The sequence below is a fragment of the Agrilus planipennis genome, unplaced genomic scaffold (genome assembly GCF_000699045.2).
Source record: "Agrilus planipennis isolate EAB-ADULT unplaced genomic scaffold, Apla_2.0 scaffold87, whole genome shotgun sequence".
NCBI lineage: Eukaryota > Metazoa > Arthropoda > Insecta > Coleoptera > Buprestidae > Agrilus > Agrilus planipennis.
In genome coordinates, this window is record NW_020439134.1 from 354,820 (window position 1) to 370,410 (window position 15,591).

A 15,591-nucleotide genomic window follows, 5' to 3' on the forward strand; every position below is an offset into this window, starting at 1 on the left:
ATTGAATGTGTAAATAAATAATTAAATCTATTATAATTAAGGATTTTCAAGTCGACTGTAATTTTTCTCCTCTTCAACTGCTTTCAAAATAGTGGATAAAGTTTTTTGATATAAAAAGGAATCTCTGTAAATAAATTATAACATAAATATACGGGTATGCCTGTTAAACTATATTTGTACTTGTTTTTTGGTTTGCAAATTTCCAAATGATCTAAAGGTACTTCAAAATACTCTCCTACTCCTGGATTTCCCGATTCTGGTTCAACAAGCAAAACGTTGAATTTCATAGCCGTTACTACAATTGGTTTTGTTTCTATAAAGCTAATAATGTCGATTGGATTATGTTCAAGAAATTTTAGGAAATTTTGATGAATGTCGCGAAGTCCAGTATACTCTAGAAAGAAATTAGCGCCATGCTCAATTTATTCAAAACAGTTTTTAACCGACTTTTCAGAGTATTGTTGGTACCTTGTCTCAATTCTTGAACTTCTACCGATGGCCACAAAACATACGAAGTTGGAGTTGTGGCACTTGCTACTTTTGAGCCAGTGTGGGGAGTGCTATAAAATATAATACTTTTTGTTTTTTCAGCAATACTTTTCACTTTTGGGTCATTGCTATTCCATGCTAAAAGAATATACTTTATATTCGACACTAATATATATAACAGTAAACCTGAATAAAACGGCCGCCATTACATAAAGAGTTAAGTAATGCTTAAGTCTTATTATTCACCTTTGCACAATATATTTTTGGCGATTAAACCGCCCATAGAATGAGTTACCCATACTACGGGTCTTTCACCCACGCCAGCTCTCAACAATTTTATCATCATTTCATTACTTCGTTCATCTATTGTTGTTTTGGTCCGTTCCATGGGACAAATAGGTGCCCACATAGACAAGTTAGTATCATAATTAATACCGATTATTCTTAAATGTTTACAGTCTTCTGGCAGCCAATCTTTTGGCCAACATTGAGTATATTCATCATTTGGGCTAGTGTTTACACTAGAAATTCATTGAAACATACCTAACAAGCTATAGTCATACACATTTTTATACCTGGAAATGACAAAAGGACCTTTACCGTGCTCGTTACTTTTGATGGGTAAATCGTAAAGAACAAAATCAAAGTCGTCTTCTAATTCCCTACTATGATTCTGTTTATGTTGTTTAGGAGGATTCATAAGTTTATTCTCATTTTTTGGCGGACATTTGAAGTATACTCCATCATTCGAAATACTCTCTACAGGATCAGACAAAATTTTATCAAGTCTGACATTTTTACGAGACTTAGGTTGTCCTGAGTGAAAAAAAAACGCAGATATATGTACATTAAAATGAGATAAAAACGATAACCACACTATATACATATGTCGAAGGAACGTGGAATTATTATTTACGATCCTTACACTTAAATGCTGGAGGGATTGTGGGAAGGATTAAGAGGAATTCAATCATGCAATGTGGCAATCTGAAATCCATCTTACCTTTATCCCTTTGCTTACCCATCAAACCTAAAGTTTCTTTATTTCCTCTTTGCCGCCAAGTAAAAAACACGCCGCCCAGTAATCCATGAATAAATATAACGTCAACATAAGTCTCTTCCTCACTATCACAAGTGGGATACAAAACATATAGACTACGCGAATAAAGACCAGCAATGTGTTTATCAGTCTCTAAATTTGCTAAAGTTTTTACGGCTGGTAAAGAAAGTCGCAAGTCAATATTTCTGGACCATTCTCCCAAAATACGAATCCACCCTTTGGTGAACAAATAAATGTTAAGCATTAGATTTTACTGGGTGACTTTTACACATACCAATTGTAAACATTTCATCAAGAAATTGAGGAAAGAAGGAAACATGTGATAAGATTTTACAAATCGATATGTTAACATCCACATTATCTGGGTACTGTTTATAAACTTCCATCAATACTTGCAAGCCTTTGTATACAGCAATTTCTTTGGCTTGATCTTCAATAGAAGCATGATGTAGAAGTGATTCGATACATAATGGCAAAATGTTTTCAGAGGATTCTATTATTCGTGTAAGTCCAACATTAGGATATTCATGGTCAGCGAATTTATGATGTTCCTACAACTCCTCTGTATATGTAACATTTCACTGCCTTTTTGTTACATTTAGAACTTACATGATCATTTGAAAATGCAGTCTCAAGAAAATATGCTATACATAAATGATCTGATGAGGAATTTAATTGGTACAGTAATTTTTTTACAGTTTCAATAATATCCTGGTGTGGTAACTTTTGATTTCGCAAGAGAGGTTCTCGAATAATTCTAAGGTCTGTATCACTAATGCGAGCTAAAGAAACAGCAGTTTTAGCATCACACATTTGTGACAATAATTGAAACTGCCATGGTTCTAAATTTTTAAGTTTACTAAGATGGTAAATTGCTATCTTCTTTATTGGCTTAATATTAGTTTTTGACAAAGTAACAAGTTGTTGAGCATAAATAAACTTCATGTAAGTCAACTTTGATTTAGGACCCGCAAGATAGACGTCCTTATACCTTTCAATAAGCTTTTTTAATAAAGGTTCGTCTTGCTTACTATCTGGGTTACTTTTTAGTTCAAGCAAATCAATTACTGATGTATCTAGGGCATTATTTATTATTCGACGTGTCCTATCCACTTCAAAAACCAACCATCCTAACCTATAAACTCAATCTTAAATAATACATGAATTATATGGGACTTACTCTCACCCTGAAGATAACAGAAGGGCTGCTGATATTTTAATAACTCTTTTGTGTTTTTGATAAAAACGCAACATTTATTGTAATTTATTGAATGTGTAAATAGCACTCAAAGAACCAAAATTCACTTTAACAATCTCCATTTGTCCTAGAATTCAGTACCTGAATATTTTTGTACATTTCGCCTTTTCTATTCTTAAATTATCTTGGCGTTACTCCTCACAAATCATATTTTTAAATCATCTATTAGTTATTTACTCACTTCATTTTTTCTTGACAGACATTTCGAAAACTATTGAACCTTATGAATTATCTAAACAATAAATGACAATCATAGATAATATGACAATCATAGACAAATGACAATCATTACAATTTTGACAACACTGGCAATAGATAATTTCTGAAAATTTTCATATATTTGCTTAAAAAGTAATCAGTATCAAAAGCCGATATTCACTTTTCACTAATTAGAGCACATAATCCCAATTCAAACTGTAGATTAACTTTCCTTTTTCGCCGCGCTCACTGTACCGCATCCATTTTATTTAAACCTATCTCTAACTTCTTGCTAGATGCTAATACTGCCATATCATCTGCAAATCTAAGCATACTAATCTTTTATCCCTGTATATCTATCCATGCAGTTGTACTGTCTTTAATGATATTGACCGCGTCTTCGATGTATAGATTAAAAAGTAGCCATGGTAGTGTGCATCCTTGTCTGACTCCCTTCCTAATATTTACTTCTCTACGTTGCAGCCCCAGCTCTATAACTGCCTGTTGCTCTTTATACAAACTAAGTATCACTCTTCTATCTTTGTAGTATCCCTACATTTTTAAGTATATTTAACATCTTCTGCCATTTAACATTGTAAAAAGCTTTTTCTAAATCTACAAATTCCATGTACGCACTCTTTCTTTTTTCTATCGTTTTCTTTATTGTGCCCAGTAAAGCTAGAGTGGCCTCCCGCGTTCCTCAATTTCTTCTAAAACTAAATTGATCTTGATCCCTAATAGTTCTTCCATCCTTTTTCCATCCTCCTCTGTACAAATCTAGTTAAGATTTTTGACGCATGAAGTTAAGCTAATTGATCTAAATGTCTCGCACTTATCCGCGCCTCCTTTTTTAGGTATGGTTACTACCACGTTCCGTTTATAATCCTATAGGACTTTCCCCGTCTCGTAAATATTCTGTCCACCTATCTACCTTTTCCTCGAAATGACCCCTACCTCGTTTCTTATATTATTACTACTGTACCCTAAATCTCTAAAATTCCTTTTAATTATATTATACGCCTCATCGGTTTTACCTACTTCAAACTTTTCTTCTACTTCTTTACACTTCCTATTATTCCACTGTTTCTTAGCTGTTCTACACTTCCTAATTATTTCCCACTTTATAGTCATATCTTTTTTGCCCTTCTTCGTCTGTCCTGTTTTTGTATTTCCACCTTTCTTTTATTATTCCTACAAGCACATTTGTTATCCAGGGTTTCCTACTTTCGTTTCGTTTAAGACCTAATATATCTGTAGCTGCTGTCTTTAGGCACGTGTTAATGCAGTTCCATTCTGTATCTATGTCCCCGTCATTCGTTTCTCCCGCCGCCTTCAGTATTTCGTCTGTCCTTGTACCTAGCCTATCACGCGTTTCGTTACATTTTAGCTTTTCTAAGTCAAGACATCTCCTACCTTCCCTATCTTTCAGGATTTTCAATTTAAGATTATTCTTCATAACTACTAAGTTATGGTCTCTATCTATATTTGCTCCTGAATAACTCCTACAGTCCATCACTTGATTTTTAAATCTTTGCCTAACAAGTACGTAATCTAACTGATATCTCCCTAAATCACTTGGGATCTTCCACGTATAGCGCCTCCTAACGTAATGGTTGAATAAAGTATTCGCGATGGTTAAGTTATGTTTATCGCAAAATTCTATCAGTCTATCTCCCTTATCATTTCTATTACCTAATCTAAAAGAACCTGCTATTGGACCGTCTTTACCTTCACCTATTACTGCGTTGAAGTCTCCTACAACTTTTAGGTTTTCCTGCCCTTTCATTAAACTTAACACGTCTTCTGTATCCGCATAAACCGCTGCTGTCTTCATCACTGTAAGATGATGTAGGCATGTAACCCTGCATTAATACCGTTTTTACCGGCTTCGAGTTTAATTTAACCTTAACTAACCTATCGCTTTTTTGTAAATAACCTACACATTACATTTCCTACCCTCAAATTACCTTCCACCGATCATGTATGTATTCGCTTCGGGCCAACGGACTTCACTAATAGCTACTATATCTAATTCTAATCTTTTCATCTCTACTTTTAAATTTTCCAATTTCCTTACTTGCCTCATTGTCCTAACATTCCACGGTCCGACTAGTGTGAAATATTGCACCTATCCCTATTGCACTAATTGATGATATCCCCCGAGGTAGTCCCCGCCTGGACATCCGAATGGGGGACTAGTTTACGTTCGGAGTGCTTTACCCCAAAGGACGGCATCATTTGAAAGAGATTGTCATTGTAAAATCATACACGCTTATCGCACACCTGCCTCATTTTCACCTGATTCCCGCTATGGACTCATAAAAGCCTGTGTGTGAAAGAGAGATGGTAAGCCACTCCTCAACAGCGGAGTTATTCGTACACTTTATATTTATCATAGATAATATATATACAAAGGGTAATGATATTTATCCTTCAGTTACTTTCTCTAACTATGTTCCCCTTCCAATGTCTTGGATGCGCGCTAGCAAAATCGTAGGTAGGGAGAAAAAAGCTCATTATACTCTCGACTCTTGTTCACTAAACATATTTTTTCATACAGTACCTGCCAAAAATTTTGTTCAATCATAAATAGTAGTGCGAGTCAAAAAAAAGCATTAAAGTCTTTAATATATCTTCAAATATAAATAAACATCTCGTTGATATTTTCAGTAGTAAATGGTACCAATAACAGCACATTTGAGCAATGCAATTGTAGTGGATAAAATGGTCAATTTTTCCGTGCAGTACTGTACGGATTATACGCTCCTCACCNTCCCAGGATATGCGTGTAGTAAAAAATCTTTGAAATAATATTTTATACATTTCCTAAATAGCCTCGGAATTGTATTTATTTACTAGGAATTGTATACAATTGAAAGGTGTACATATGTACTTTTTCAAATGTACAAGATAAAACCGCAGCATAAATTTTTGCGTTACGCTGATTTTCGCATGGGCAACGCGATGTCGCGTGATAACCATGATTATTCTTCAATCTTAGATCAACTGAATTTACAAACTTTACTAAATAGAAGAATGACTTTTGATCTCTCTTTCTTATTTAAAATCATGAACAACCTTTTCGACAGCTGTTTTCTAATATCACAAATTTCATTTAGAGTCGGTACCAGAAATTCAGATCTATTTTACATTCCATACAAGACACCTTCACTCGCTTAACGCGTTTGGGCAATAAAATAGCAATTGATGTTAACTTTTTAATACCACTAACACAGTTAATGGTGAACTTGTTATTTCTGGCAAGCTTTCCATTACGTATAACCCGTACCAACGCCCTAAAGCAATCAATAAGTTCAAAAAACCGTTCAAACACTAAATGAATGAAATTTTAATTCTTGGTTGGCGTATTTTCAAAGAGAGGATTGAGATGAAACCGCTGAAAAGAGCTTCTACTTCATTCTCAATTTTTTACCCGTCAAGTGAGCCCACCGACGTATACTTCATTTACTTTCTCTAGCGATGTGTCCCTTCCAATTACTTACATCCGCGCTGGCAAGATCGTAGGTAGGGAGAAAAAAACTCATTATACTCTCGACTCTTGTTCATACATTTTCATACAGTACCTGCCAAAAGTTTTGTTTAATCATGAATAGTAGGGCGAGTCGAAAACAAGCGTTAAAGCCTGTAATATATCTTCAAATATAAATAAACATCTCGTTGATATTTTCAGTAGTAAATGGTACCAATAACAGCACATTTGAGCAATGCAATTGTATTGGATAAAATGGTCAATTTTTCCGTGCGGTACTGTACAGATTATACGCTCCTCATCGGTTAAGAGTTTGGCCGAGAGTTGTCTCCTTCCTTTTCTGGTCTAATGCTGTTCTTTTCTACTTTGCGCTGGTCAAACTGAAGGTCACATCGCTTCAGAAAGTAAACGAAGTATAACATAGCGAGCGCGTTCCAGTATCTGTACTCTAGTTCAAAGAGCGCCTGATACTTCCTCCTTTTGTCAGTTTCCTACTTCCTGTGTACGTATATCGCTGGTTTCGGTCCTTGATAATGCCTCACTTTTTCAAACGATATTTAATATACCTCATAAATTTCGCCTGGACTACCTCGAGTCTATCAATTTGGTGCTTATATACAGGGTGTTTCCGAATTAAGAAGGAAGCTTTGTAGGGTGTTAACTAGACTCAATAGGGGATCGCATAGTGAGTACAGCACAGTGATTAAGAGATTTAAAAAAATGTAAAAAAAACAAGTTACAATCTGAAGCCGATCCNTTCCTTCTCTGGAAGGACGTTTATCATTCCCCACGTCTCCTTTTCCCCCATGAACCTGATGCAGTCTTGTTTGTTCCTGTCAAATCCGCTGTTAACTAGTTAAGAGCAGTTTGTTCGTTATTGTGAGAACAAAAGTGTAGCTAGGAGGAGCTGGAAAAGCCCAAACCTACCACGATCACGTTGAGACGTGTTTGATCAGACTTGATCAGTACGCGCCATTTTGCTAAGAACAATACACGTTTTTAATTTGTCAGCAGCAACCATATAAAAATTTTAATCATGTCAAATGAAGAAACATCAGCGGACCGTAACGTAGAAATATGGAAAATAAAAAAACTAATCAAAAGCTTGGAACTAGCCAGGGGGTGAGTAGTTATTAATGTTGCCGAATTATTTCCATACGGTTGTGAATTACACAATATATTAAGTGAATGTGTTTAATTTAAGGAACGGCACCAGCATGATTTCACTAATAATACCTCCAAAAGATCAAATTTCGAGAGTCAGCAAGATGTTAGCAGATGAATTTGGTACTGCATCAAATATCAAGTCTCGAGTGAACAGGTTGTCTGTTTTAGGTGCAATTACTTCAGTACAACATCGTTTGAAGTTATATACCAAAGGTAATTTTAAAAGAAACTTTAAAAAATGACCTATTTATTCATATTTAGTTACAGACCTTTTCAATGTTTAAATAACAGTGTAAATCAAGAAATATGATTTATTTATTATTGTTTGCAGTTGTAATTAGAAGTTAGCATTGAAATATGGCAAATATTTATTTTATTTAAAGCCACATGTATAGTAATTGTTTTGCTTTTTATTTATTAAGTCTTCAATTAATCTATATTGGTTACAGTTCCACCAAATGGTCTAGTAATTTACTGCGGTACAATAGTAACAGATGAAGGCAAAGAAAAGAAAGTTAACATAGACTTTGAGCCATTTAAACCGATAAATACCTCCCTGTATTTATGTGACAACAAATTTCACACAGAGGCATTGACAGCCCTTCTGGCTGATGACAATAAATTCGGTTTTATCGTAATGGACGGTAATGGAGCGTTATTTGGCACATTGCAAGGTAATACCCGTGAAGTGCTTCATAAGTTTACTGTAGACCTTCCAAAAAAGCATGGAAGAGGGGGTCAGTCTGCGTTACGTTTTGCGCGATTAAGAATGGAAAAGAGACACAACTATGTAAGAAAAGTTGCCGAGGTTGCAACGCAGCTCTTTATAACCAATGACAAGCCTAACATCGCTGGACTTATACTTGCCGGAAGTGCCGATTTCAAGACTGAACTTAGTCAATCTGATATGTTCGATCCTGTAAGTATCTATATGTCTACTAAATTAATGAAAAATACATTAATAAGCACCTACAAAAGTTTCAAAGAAGTGACAATTATTTAATCCATTGCTCCTTATTATAAGATAATAGGATATATTCCTATGACAAATTTCATGTATGCATGAGTGATTTTAAAAGAGATTCCATTTTTCTTTTAAAATATGTATTATTTTATTGTTAATAGATGATAATAATAATCAAGTGGAAAACATGGTGATGTTTGTTAACAAAACCTTGAATTATATAGGTAAATATACATAAAGGACCAATTATGGCAATTGGATATAACATACGTTCTACTAGTAACATACTTAAAACTTTTAGCAGATAAATTACAGTACATCATATATTAAAATGCCAAGGAAATGGAAATTTACTGTATAACTATTTTCTTTTGCCCATTACAGAGACTTCAAGCTAAAGTAATAAAACTAGTTGATGTATCTTATGGCGGTGAAAATGGCTTCAATCAAGCTATAGAGTTGGCAGCTGAGTCTTTGCAGAATGTAAAGTTTATTCAAGAAAAGAAACTTATCGGCAGGTACTTTGATGAAATCAGCCAGGACACGGGCAAATACTGTTTTGGAGTAGAGGATACTCTTAAAGGACTTGAGCTTGGCGCTGTAGAAACCCTCATCTGCTGGGAAAACCTTGACATACAACGATACGTACTGAAGAATCATACTGTGGGAACAGAAACTGTACTCCATTTAACCCCAGAACAAGAGAAAGATAAGTCTCATTTTACAGATAAAGAGGTAAGATGACAAAATATACTAGTATGATCTTTGAGTTGTTGAATTTATTAAAGTTAAAAGTGAAAATGATAATTGTGCATTAGTTGGGCTCCAGCCCAGTTTTAAAAAGAAGAAGTTTTCAATGATTGGCGTTTTTTCAAGATGCTAAAAAAACATAATTCAGGTTAGGGAAAGCCAAGCAAATTTCCTGAGAAGTATTGTTTTTAGTTGATTTTCTTTTTTTAATCTAGTTCAATGCTTGGCCTATATTTCTCTTAGTTTTTAGTAAGTTAAAATTATGTATTTTTATATTACTTTAATTGTAATGCTAGGTCCATGCACATATTCAATTACCTCCAATGGAAACAAGCACTATGGTTTTCATTTTCTAACTAATGTTCTTGTTCTAACATATATAGACTGTTGCATATCTAGTAAATGAATACACAAACGATTGTAATTAATTTCTTTCAGCTTTTTAGTTATGGGCCAATAATGAACTTTTTTTTTAATGTTAGTATTTTACCATTAAATGGTCAAAAAGAAGATTCGGTAGAGGCTATAGGTGAGGTGAAAAAATGGGTGATGGGTGGGGAGAGGTGTAAAAATCGCACACTAATTTTCATTGTTTAGATGTCTACACATAGCAGGAAAATGGCTATCGTGATAAGTGTAATTTATCATAAAAATAACTATCAATAAAAAATATTTGTAAAATTTTTAATGTCCCTCATCTCATTACTGTCACATATTACACTCAATTTTCTCAGTAAAAAAAAACTGCAAATAATGGCTTCCCCCACTTTATATTTTCTATTTATAGCTAGTAGAATGTGTTCTGATTTCTTAAAATTTGGCTGGAGTGTTCCACTTAAAAATCAGTATTGGCGTAAAAGTTGAACACCAATTGTAATAGGAAATAGGTATATAGTTTTAAAATGTTTGAAGCAACAATGGCTCCTATTGTAATTAAAGAGTATGTAATAAAACTTCATTTGTATTTAATAAGCTAATGTTCAGCTCTCCATCTTGTGTATTTCATTGGGGGAATATAATTTTATTTTATTTTTTGTATTTTAGACCGGCGTCGAATTAGAATTAGTTGAATGTCAACCACTATTGGAATGGCTCGCGAATAACTACAAGAATTTCGGTGCTACTTTAGAAATTATCACGGACAAATCGCAAGAAGGATCACAGTTTGTACGAGGGTTCGGTGGCATTGGAGGTCAGTATCAATGTGACATTTTTGTTAATGATTTCTATTTATTCTGCAACTAAAGTCAAATCTTTCTCGCTAGCATTTTTCTTTTCTTGTTGATTTAATGATTGTAGGTGGTATTTTTGTCTCGCTTTCTTTACTTTGGTTTCCTGTATGCATTAGCGATAATTTTTTATTGAGTTTTTAATGACTTATAATAGTAAAATGGCTTGAAATACACAAATAGACGTTACAATCCAAAATTCTGAAATAGAACTGGAAAGAATTGAAAAAATCATATAAATTCAATAGTAAATTTAAGCAGAATCAGAATTATTGTTTACCAATGACAAGAATGCTTGATGCAGTGCGAATTGTGTTTACTGTGCCTATTATCGAATCATAGGTTCCTAATCATCAACACGACATTGATGTAAAATTCTTAAATATAGAGTCGATTAATTTTTAATCAGTTACGTAATTCTATTCTTGACACCCACAAAAATGAATCTGAAAATATAAAAATTGCCTGATATAAAGATTTTAAAGACAGATATGTATGTAATAATTAAACAAAGAAAAAATCGGCTCATAATGTATTATAGATTTGTTATTACAAAGATAAATATGTAATTTGGTTTCAGCTAATAGTGCTAATAAATTTAAAAAGATTGCTTTGTCACAGCCACATGTTATCAGAGCATTAAAAATTGTATTCCCTTAAATGTGAAAAATTACATAAAAGCTCATTTATAATAAGAAGAAAATGATAGCAATTACAATGTCTGTTGTCTGTTATCCAAAATGTTGTGGACATTAAGATTTTATTGAGAACTGTCATTGTAAAAATGTTATGAAAGTTGTGTAAATAAGCAAGAGTGGATTTATAATGGTAATATAATCATTGTAATAAATAATTATANAATGCTGTTCTTTTCTACTTTGCGCTGGTCAAACTGAAGGTCACATCGCTTCAGAAAGTAAACGAAGTATAACATAGCGAGCGCGTTCCAGTATCTGTACTCTAGTTCAAAGAGCGCCTGATACTTCCTCCTTTTGTCAGTTTCCTACTTCCTGTGTACGTATATCGCTGGTTTCGGTCCTTGATAATGCCTCACTTTTTCAAACGATATTTAATATACCTCATAAATTTCGCCTGGACTACCTCGAGTCTATCAATTTGGTGCTTATATACAGGGTGTTTCCGAATTAAGAAGGAAGCTTTGTAGGGTGTTAACTAGACTCAATAGGGGATCGCATAGTGAGTACAGCACAGTGATTAAGAGATTTAAAAAAATGTAAAAAAAACAAGTTACAATCTGAACTCGATCCTGGACTGAATTGGCAACTTGGGTTGGTACTTACCATATACAGCCAGTTTAAATAAGGAAGTTATAACAAAGGAGAACGTAAACAATACCGCTTGTCGGCAGGTTAAAATAAATATCAACAAAACTGCTACTACTAATAATGAGACACGTACCAGTACTCGACCAGTAAGGTACAAGGTTTGTAAAACCAGAGCTCAGGTTCGACAGCAGCAGCAATTTTCCATATTAAATTGAGGTTATCGAAGTATGTAAAATTAATTCACTAATACCTACATTGAATTATCAGGCATGAAGGTATAGTCAGAGACATATTAGAAGCAGAAATAGGACTTAAAAGGGGTAGAGGTAGACCTGGATTAGATTATTGTTCCCAAATAGTTAAGGATGTGAGTTGCTCTAGTTTTACGGAAATGCGAAGTTTAGTTCAGGTTAGGAAAGAGTGGACGTACGTGTCCAACCAGTCTTAGGACTGACTTATGATGATGATGACATTGAATTAACCCTCCAAAATTTCAAAGTGTCTTATTAAATTATTATACATTAGTTCGACAATTCTGCGATCTGTACTCTTAGGTATGTATCGTCGGCATTGTACTGTCAACTGTCACACCTTTTTGTAGCTTAGTGATAGAATGGTGATAGAGTACTAGAGCGTAAAACCAGGGGCGCAGGTTTGATTCCCGGCAAGGGAGCAACAGCAGCAACTATTTTTTTCTAATTGATTTGAAGTTAACTCTAGCGGGTAAAGTAAATTCAAACATTAATTCATTAATACACTTCTCGTAATGTTTACAAGCCTATCACGGTATAAATGAATTAATACAATTGGAACACATGTGTTCATTGTTGATAGTATGCAGCACTATATAAATTACACCTCAGCATCAGGAGTACTTAATGTTCCACCAAATCGAACGCTTTACTGAATTCATTATAAAGTGAACGAGTATCTCGCATCTCGGATAAATACCGCACTACAATTTTAATATATATCATAAAATTCGGGGTATTGGAATGAGCATTCATAAAACCGTATTGATAATTTGTCATCATGCCCTTGAACAAAAATTCAATGCTACTGAGGCACATCTTTTTAAAAAGCTTAGGCAGAGATGATTGGAGACACACTTGTCTATAATTGATAACATCCTTACTGTCACCAGATTTGTAAATAAGAACTACATAGGTCATTTTTCGTAGGTCAAGGAAAACATCCAAGCTCAACAGTTTATTAAAAACAAAACAAAGAGGTTCGCATAACCCAACCACACTCTGCATTCTCTTCCTTTCATTCCATGGATGATGGTATACCTTGACTATTACTTCTCTTCTTCATCATGTATTTCTAGAAGTAAGCCGGATCCGCATCAATCTTTTTTTTTGCTTTAGATGTAAAAAACTCGTAGCATATATACTTCGTTTACTTTCTGTAGCGATGTGATCTTCAGTTTGACCGGCGCAAAGTAGANTACACGGAGTATTCAAAATAGAAAAAATAATTCGATTAAATAGTAGCATTGTTAAATATGGATCCAATCAAAAAAAGTTAAAGAAAAAGTTGTTCAGAATGCCAAAATATGGGGCTAAACAAAAATTCGCAATATTCAATTTTTTTTTTCTAGTCAAATGGCCCAAAAGATTTGCAGTAAGTTTATACTGCCCAAACTATAAGCTTAATCGAAAAATATACAGAATTTACTCCCTCTACGAAATCACATGTAACATCTTAAGTTAATTTACTATACAGTGTTCAAAAATTGAAAAAAGGTTTCCTTTAATTGGTAGCACAGTTAAATATGAGTCCAATTGAAAAAGAGTAGGTATAAAAAAATTTGTTTTGATTGTCAAAATATGGGACTGTACAAAAATCGCGGCGATATTGCATAGCCCCGTATATATTTTGGCTTCCGAACAATTATTTTTGATTGGACTCATATTTAAAAGTACTGCCATTTAAAGGAAACCATTTTCCTATTTTTTAACATTCTGTATACTAAATTAAATTAAGATGTTAGATGCATTGTCATATTAAAATATTGAAAAATTTTTCGATTCAGTTTAGTTTAGCCACAATGAGCATATTGCCTGCTTTTTTGGGCCACCTTGTACATGGATGACAAAAAAACTTTTATTTGTTTTGCATTAATTGCTTCCACTGTTTAAATTATTAGCAAGTACAAAATTATTATTCATTACGCGATTCTTAATAAATTCCTGAATATATTGGGTACTTAGAAATTAAATCCAAAGTTTATCTTTAGATACATATTTATTTATAAACGTTAACGAGACATGATGTTATGAACATTTTACAAAAGAATGATTATTTTTAATTCCCTAATCGTTTATTATACGTAAATAAATGTGGGTAGAATTAAAGATTGCATGAAAGTAGGAAACTGGAATTGTCAAAGTATGTATTGTTACAAAGACGTTATTTTACAGGTTTGTTACGGTACAAGGTGGACTTTCAGAGTATGCAGCTGGAGGAGTATGAAAACGGAGAAGAATTTGATTTGGATAGTTATTGAACATTATATCAAAAGTGATTACTTAATATAACAAGCACAAGAAGACGACTTAACGCGATTGGAGTAGGCGGTGTCCGATTACTAAATTGGACTCCGCCCTTCTATGACCACTTGCTCATGTGGACTCGTAACCGCAACACTTGGAGAGCCCATCCTTAAAAAAATACCGTGAAGAACATTTAGATTAATTTAAAAATATTATAATTCTGCAATAGTGTTTTTATATTTAATTATAACGGCCTATGATTATGAAATCAACTTCATCGTATGTATATAGGAAACCACGGATTATTACAATTGTATTGCTTTTTTGTATGTGCACGTCTCTAAAACAATAGTTAGTGGAGCTCCTTCATCCATGGCGTATTCGTGTATACTTAAAGGTAGATGGTCTATTGCATGAAGCCATACAAATTTAAAATGAATGAAATGTTAAGAATAATTAACTAATTGTTAATTATTTTGCATGATACGTTTTAATAATTTGTAAAATTCCGAAGTATTATTATTTTTGCTTTAAAAGTATGTATATATATATATATATATATACGTTATACCTCTATCTATTTATATTATAAAAATGGCTGTTAAGCGGATATTACTTTTTAAACGAATGCGACTTAAACTGTAGAGGCGAAGTCGGAAACGCCTGAGCGGTAACTGTTATCTATGATAAGTGACTGTGAAATTCCTGTACGTTATATAGGTACCTGCAAAATATTTATTTAGAAAGAAAATTGTTTAAGACACCTTACCCCTGCTTTTTCATCTGAATTTTTAATAAATAGACCTTTAACTAAAAATAGTACTACAGGAGTTTAACCGTTAACGGCAACTGCCGAAACGAACTGTTAACTGTGAAGTCTAATCTAAAAATTTTTATTTTCAATAAAACTGCTGAATACACCTTCACCCCAATTATTTCATGTTTAGGTTTTCATAATTAGGTCATTTTAAGTCATTTTCAATAAGAAAGTTACATTTTTGAAAAAGCCGTGATACGCAAGTTTTACCAAAAATGTTTGTAAATGCTTATTTGTCAAAAAAAAAATTCATCATAAGGTCATCAGTCCTAAGACTGGTTGGACACGTACCTCCACTCTTTCCTATCCTGAGCTAAACTTCGCATTTCCCTAAAACTAGAACAGCCCACATCCTTAACTATTTGCGAACAGTAATCTAATCTAG

At 33.6% G+C, this 15,591-nt stretch overlaps 2 protein-coding genes across 5 annotated transcripts; one reads left to right on the forward strand and one right to left on the reverse strand.

The window, feature by feature from the left end:
• Positions 1-22: 22 nt before the first annotated feature.
• Positions 23-3,040, reverse strand: LOC108740124 (protein SERAC1). Of its 4 annotated transcripts, none has more exons than XM_025977783.1 (9): positions 2,736-3,040; positions 2,159-2,684; positions 1,824-2,100; positions 1,511-1,765; positions 1,065-1,248; positions 736-1,010; positions 469-627; positions 181-394; positions 23-124 (listed from the first exon to the last, which is right to left on the reverse strand). In XM_025977783.1, exons 1-9 carry the CDS (start codon positions 2,801-2,803, stop codon positions 37-39), a joined length of 2,046 nt encoding a protein of 681 aa, XP_025833568.1. In that variant the 5' UTR covers positions 2,804-3,040; the 3' UTR covers positions 23-36. The 4 variants fall into 4 exon arrangements, with proteins under 4 accessions (XP_025833568.1, XP_025833567.1, XP_025833566.1 ...); XM_025977782.1 differs by having other exon boundaries at positions 1,065-1,305; XM_025977781.1 differs by having other exon boundaries at positions 1,065-1,305; positions 1,493-1,765.
• A 4,218-nt stretch (positions 3,041-7,258) lies between these two features.
• On the forward strand, positions 7,259-14,434 carry LOC108740123 (eukaryotic peptide chain release factor subunit 1). Its single transcript, XM_025977771.1, has 6 exons — positions 7,259-7,617; positions 7,700-7,875; positions 8,112-8,581; positions 9,011-9,361; positions 10,421-10,568; positions 14,318-14,434. The coding sequence occupies exons 1-6, from the start codon at positions 7,532-7,534 to the stop codon at positions 14,401-14,403; spliced, it is 1,317 nt and encodes a 438-aa protein (XP_025833556.1). The 5' UTR covers positions 7,259-7,531; the 3' UTR covers positions 14,404-14,434.
• Positions 14,435-15,591: the final 1,157 nt, after the last annotated feature.

What these genes read in the sequence shown, in the direction of transcription:
- LOC108740124 (XM_025977781.1), bottom strand. Translation starts at nt 2,803, where the DNA reads ATGTTGCGTTTTTATCAAAAACACAAAAGAGTTATTAAAATATCAGCA. An exon ending in CTGCATTTTCAAATGATCAT is followed by an intron (nt 2,101 to 2,158) that starts GTAAGTTCTAAA and finishes GAGGAGTTGTAG; the next exon opens with GAACATCATAAATTCGCTGA. An exon ending in GGGTAAGCAAAGGGATAAAG is followed by an intron (nt 1,306 to 1,492) that starts GTAAGATGGATT and finishes TTTTTCACTCAG; the next exon opens with GACAACCTAAGTCTCGTAAA.
- LOC108740123 (XM_025977771.1), top strand. Translation starts at nt 7,532, where the DNA reads ATGTCAAATGAAGAAACATCAGCGGACCGTAACGTAGAAATATGGAAA. An exon ending in TTTGAAGTTATATACCAAAG is followed by an intron (nt 7,876 to 8,111) that starts GTAATTTTAAAA and finishes TATTGGTTACAG; the next exon opens with TTCCACCAAATGGTCTAGTA. An exon ending in AATCTGATATGTTCGATCCT is followed by an intron (nt 8,582 to 9,010) that starts GTAAGTATCTAT and finishes TGCCCATTACAG; the next exon opens with AGACTTCAAGCTAAAGTAAT.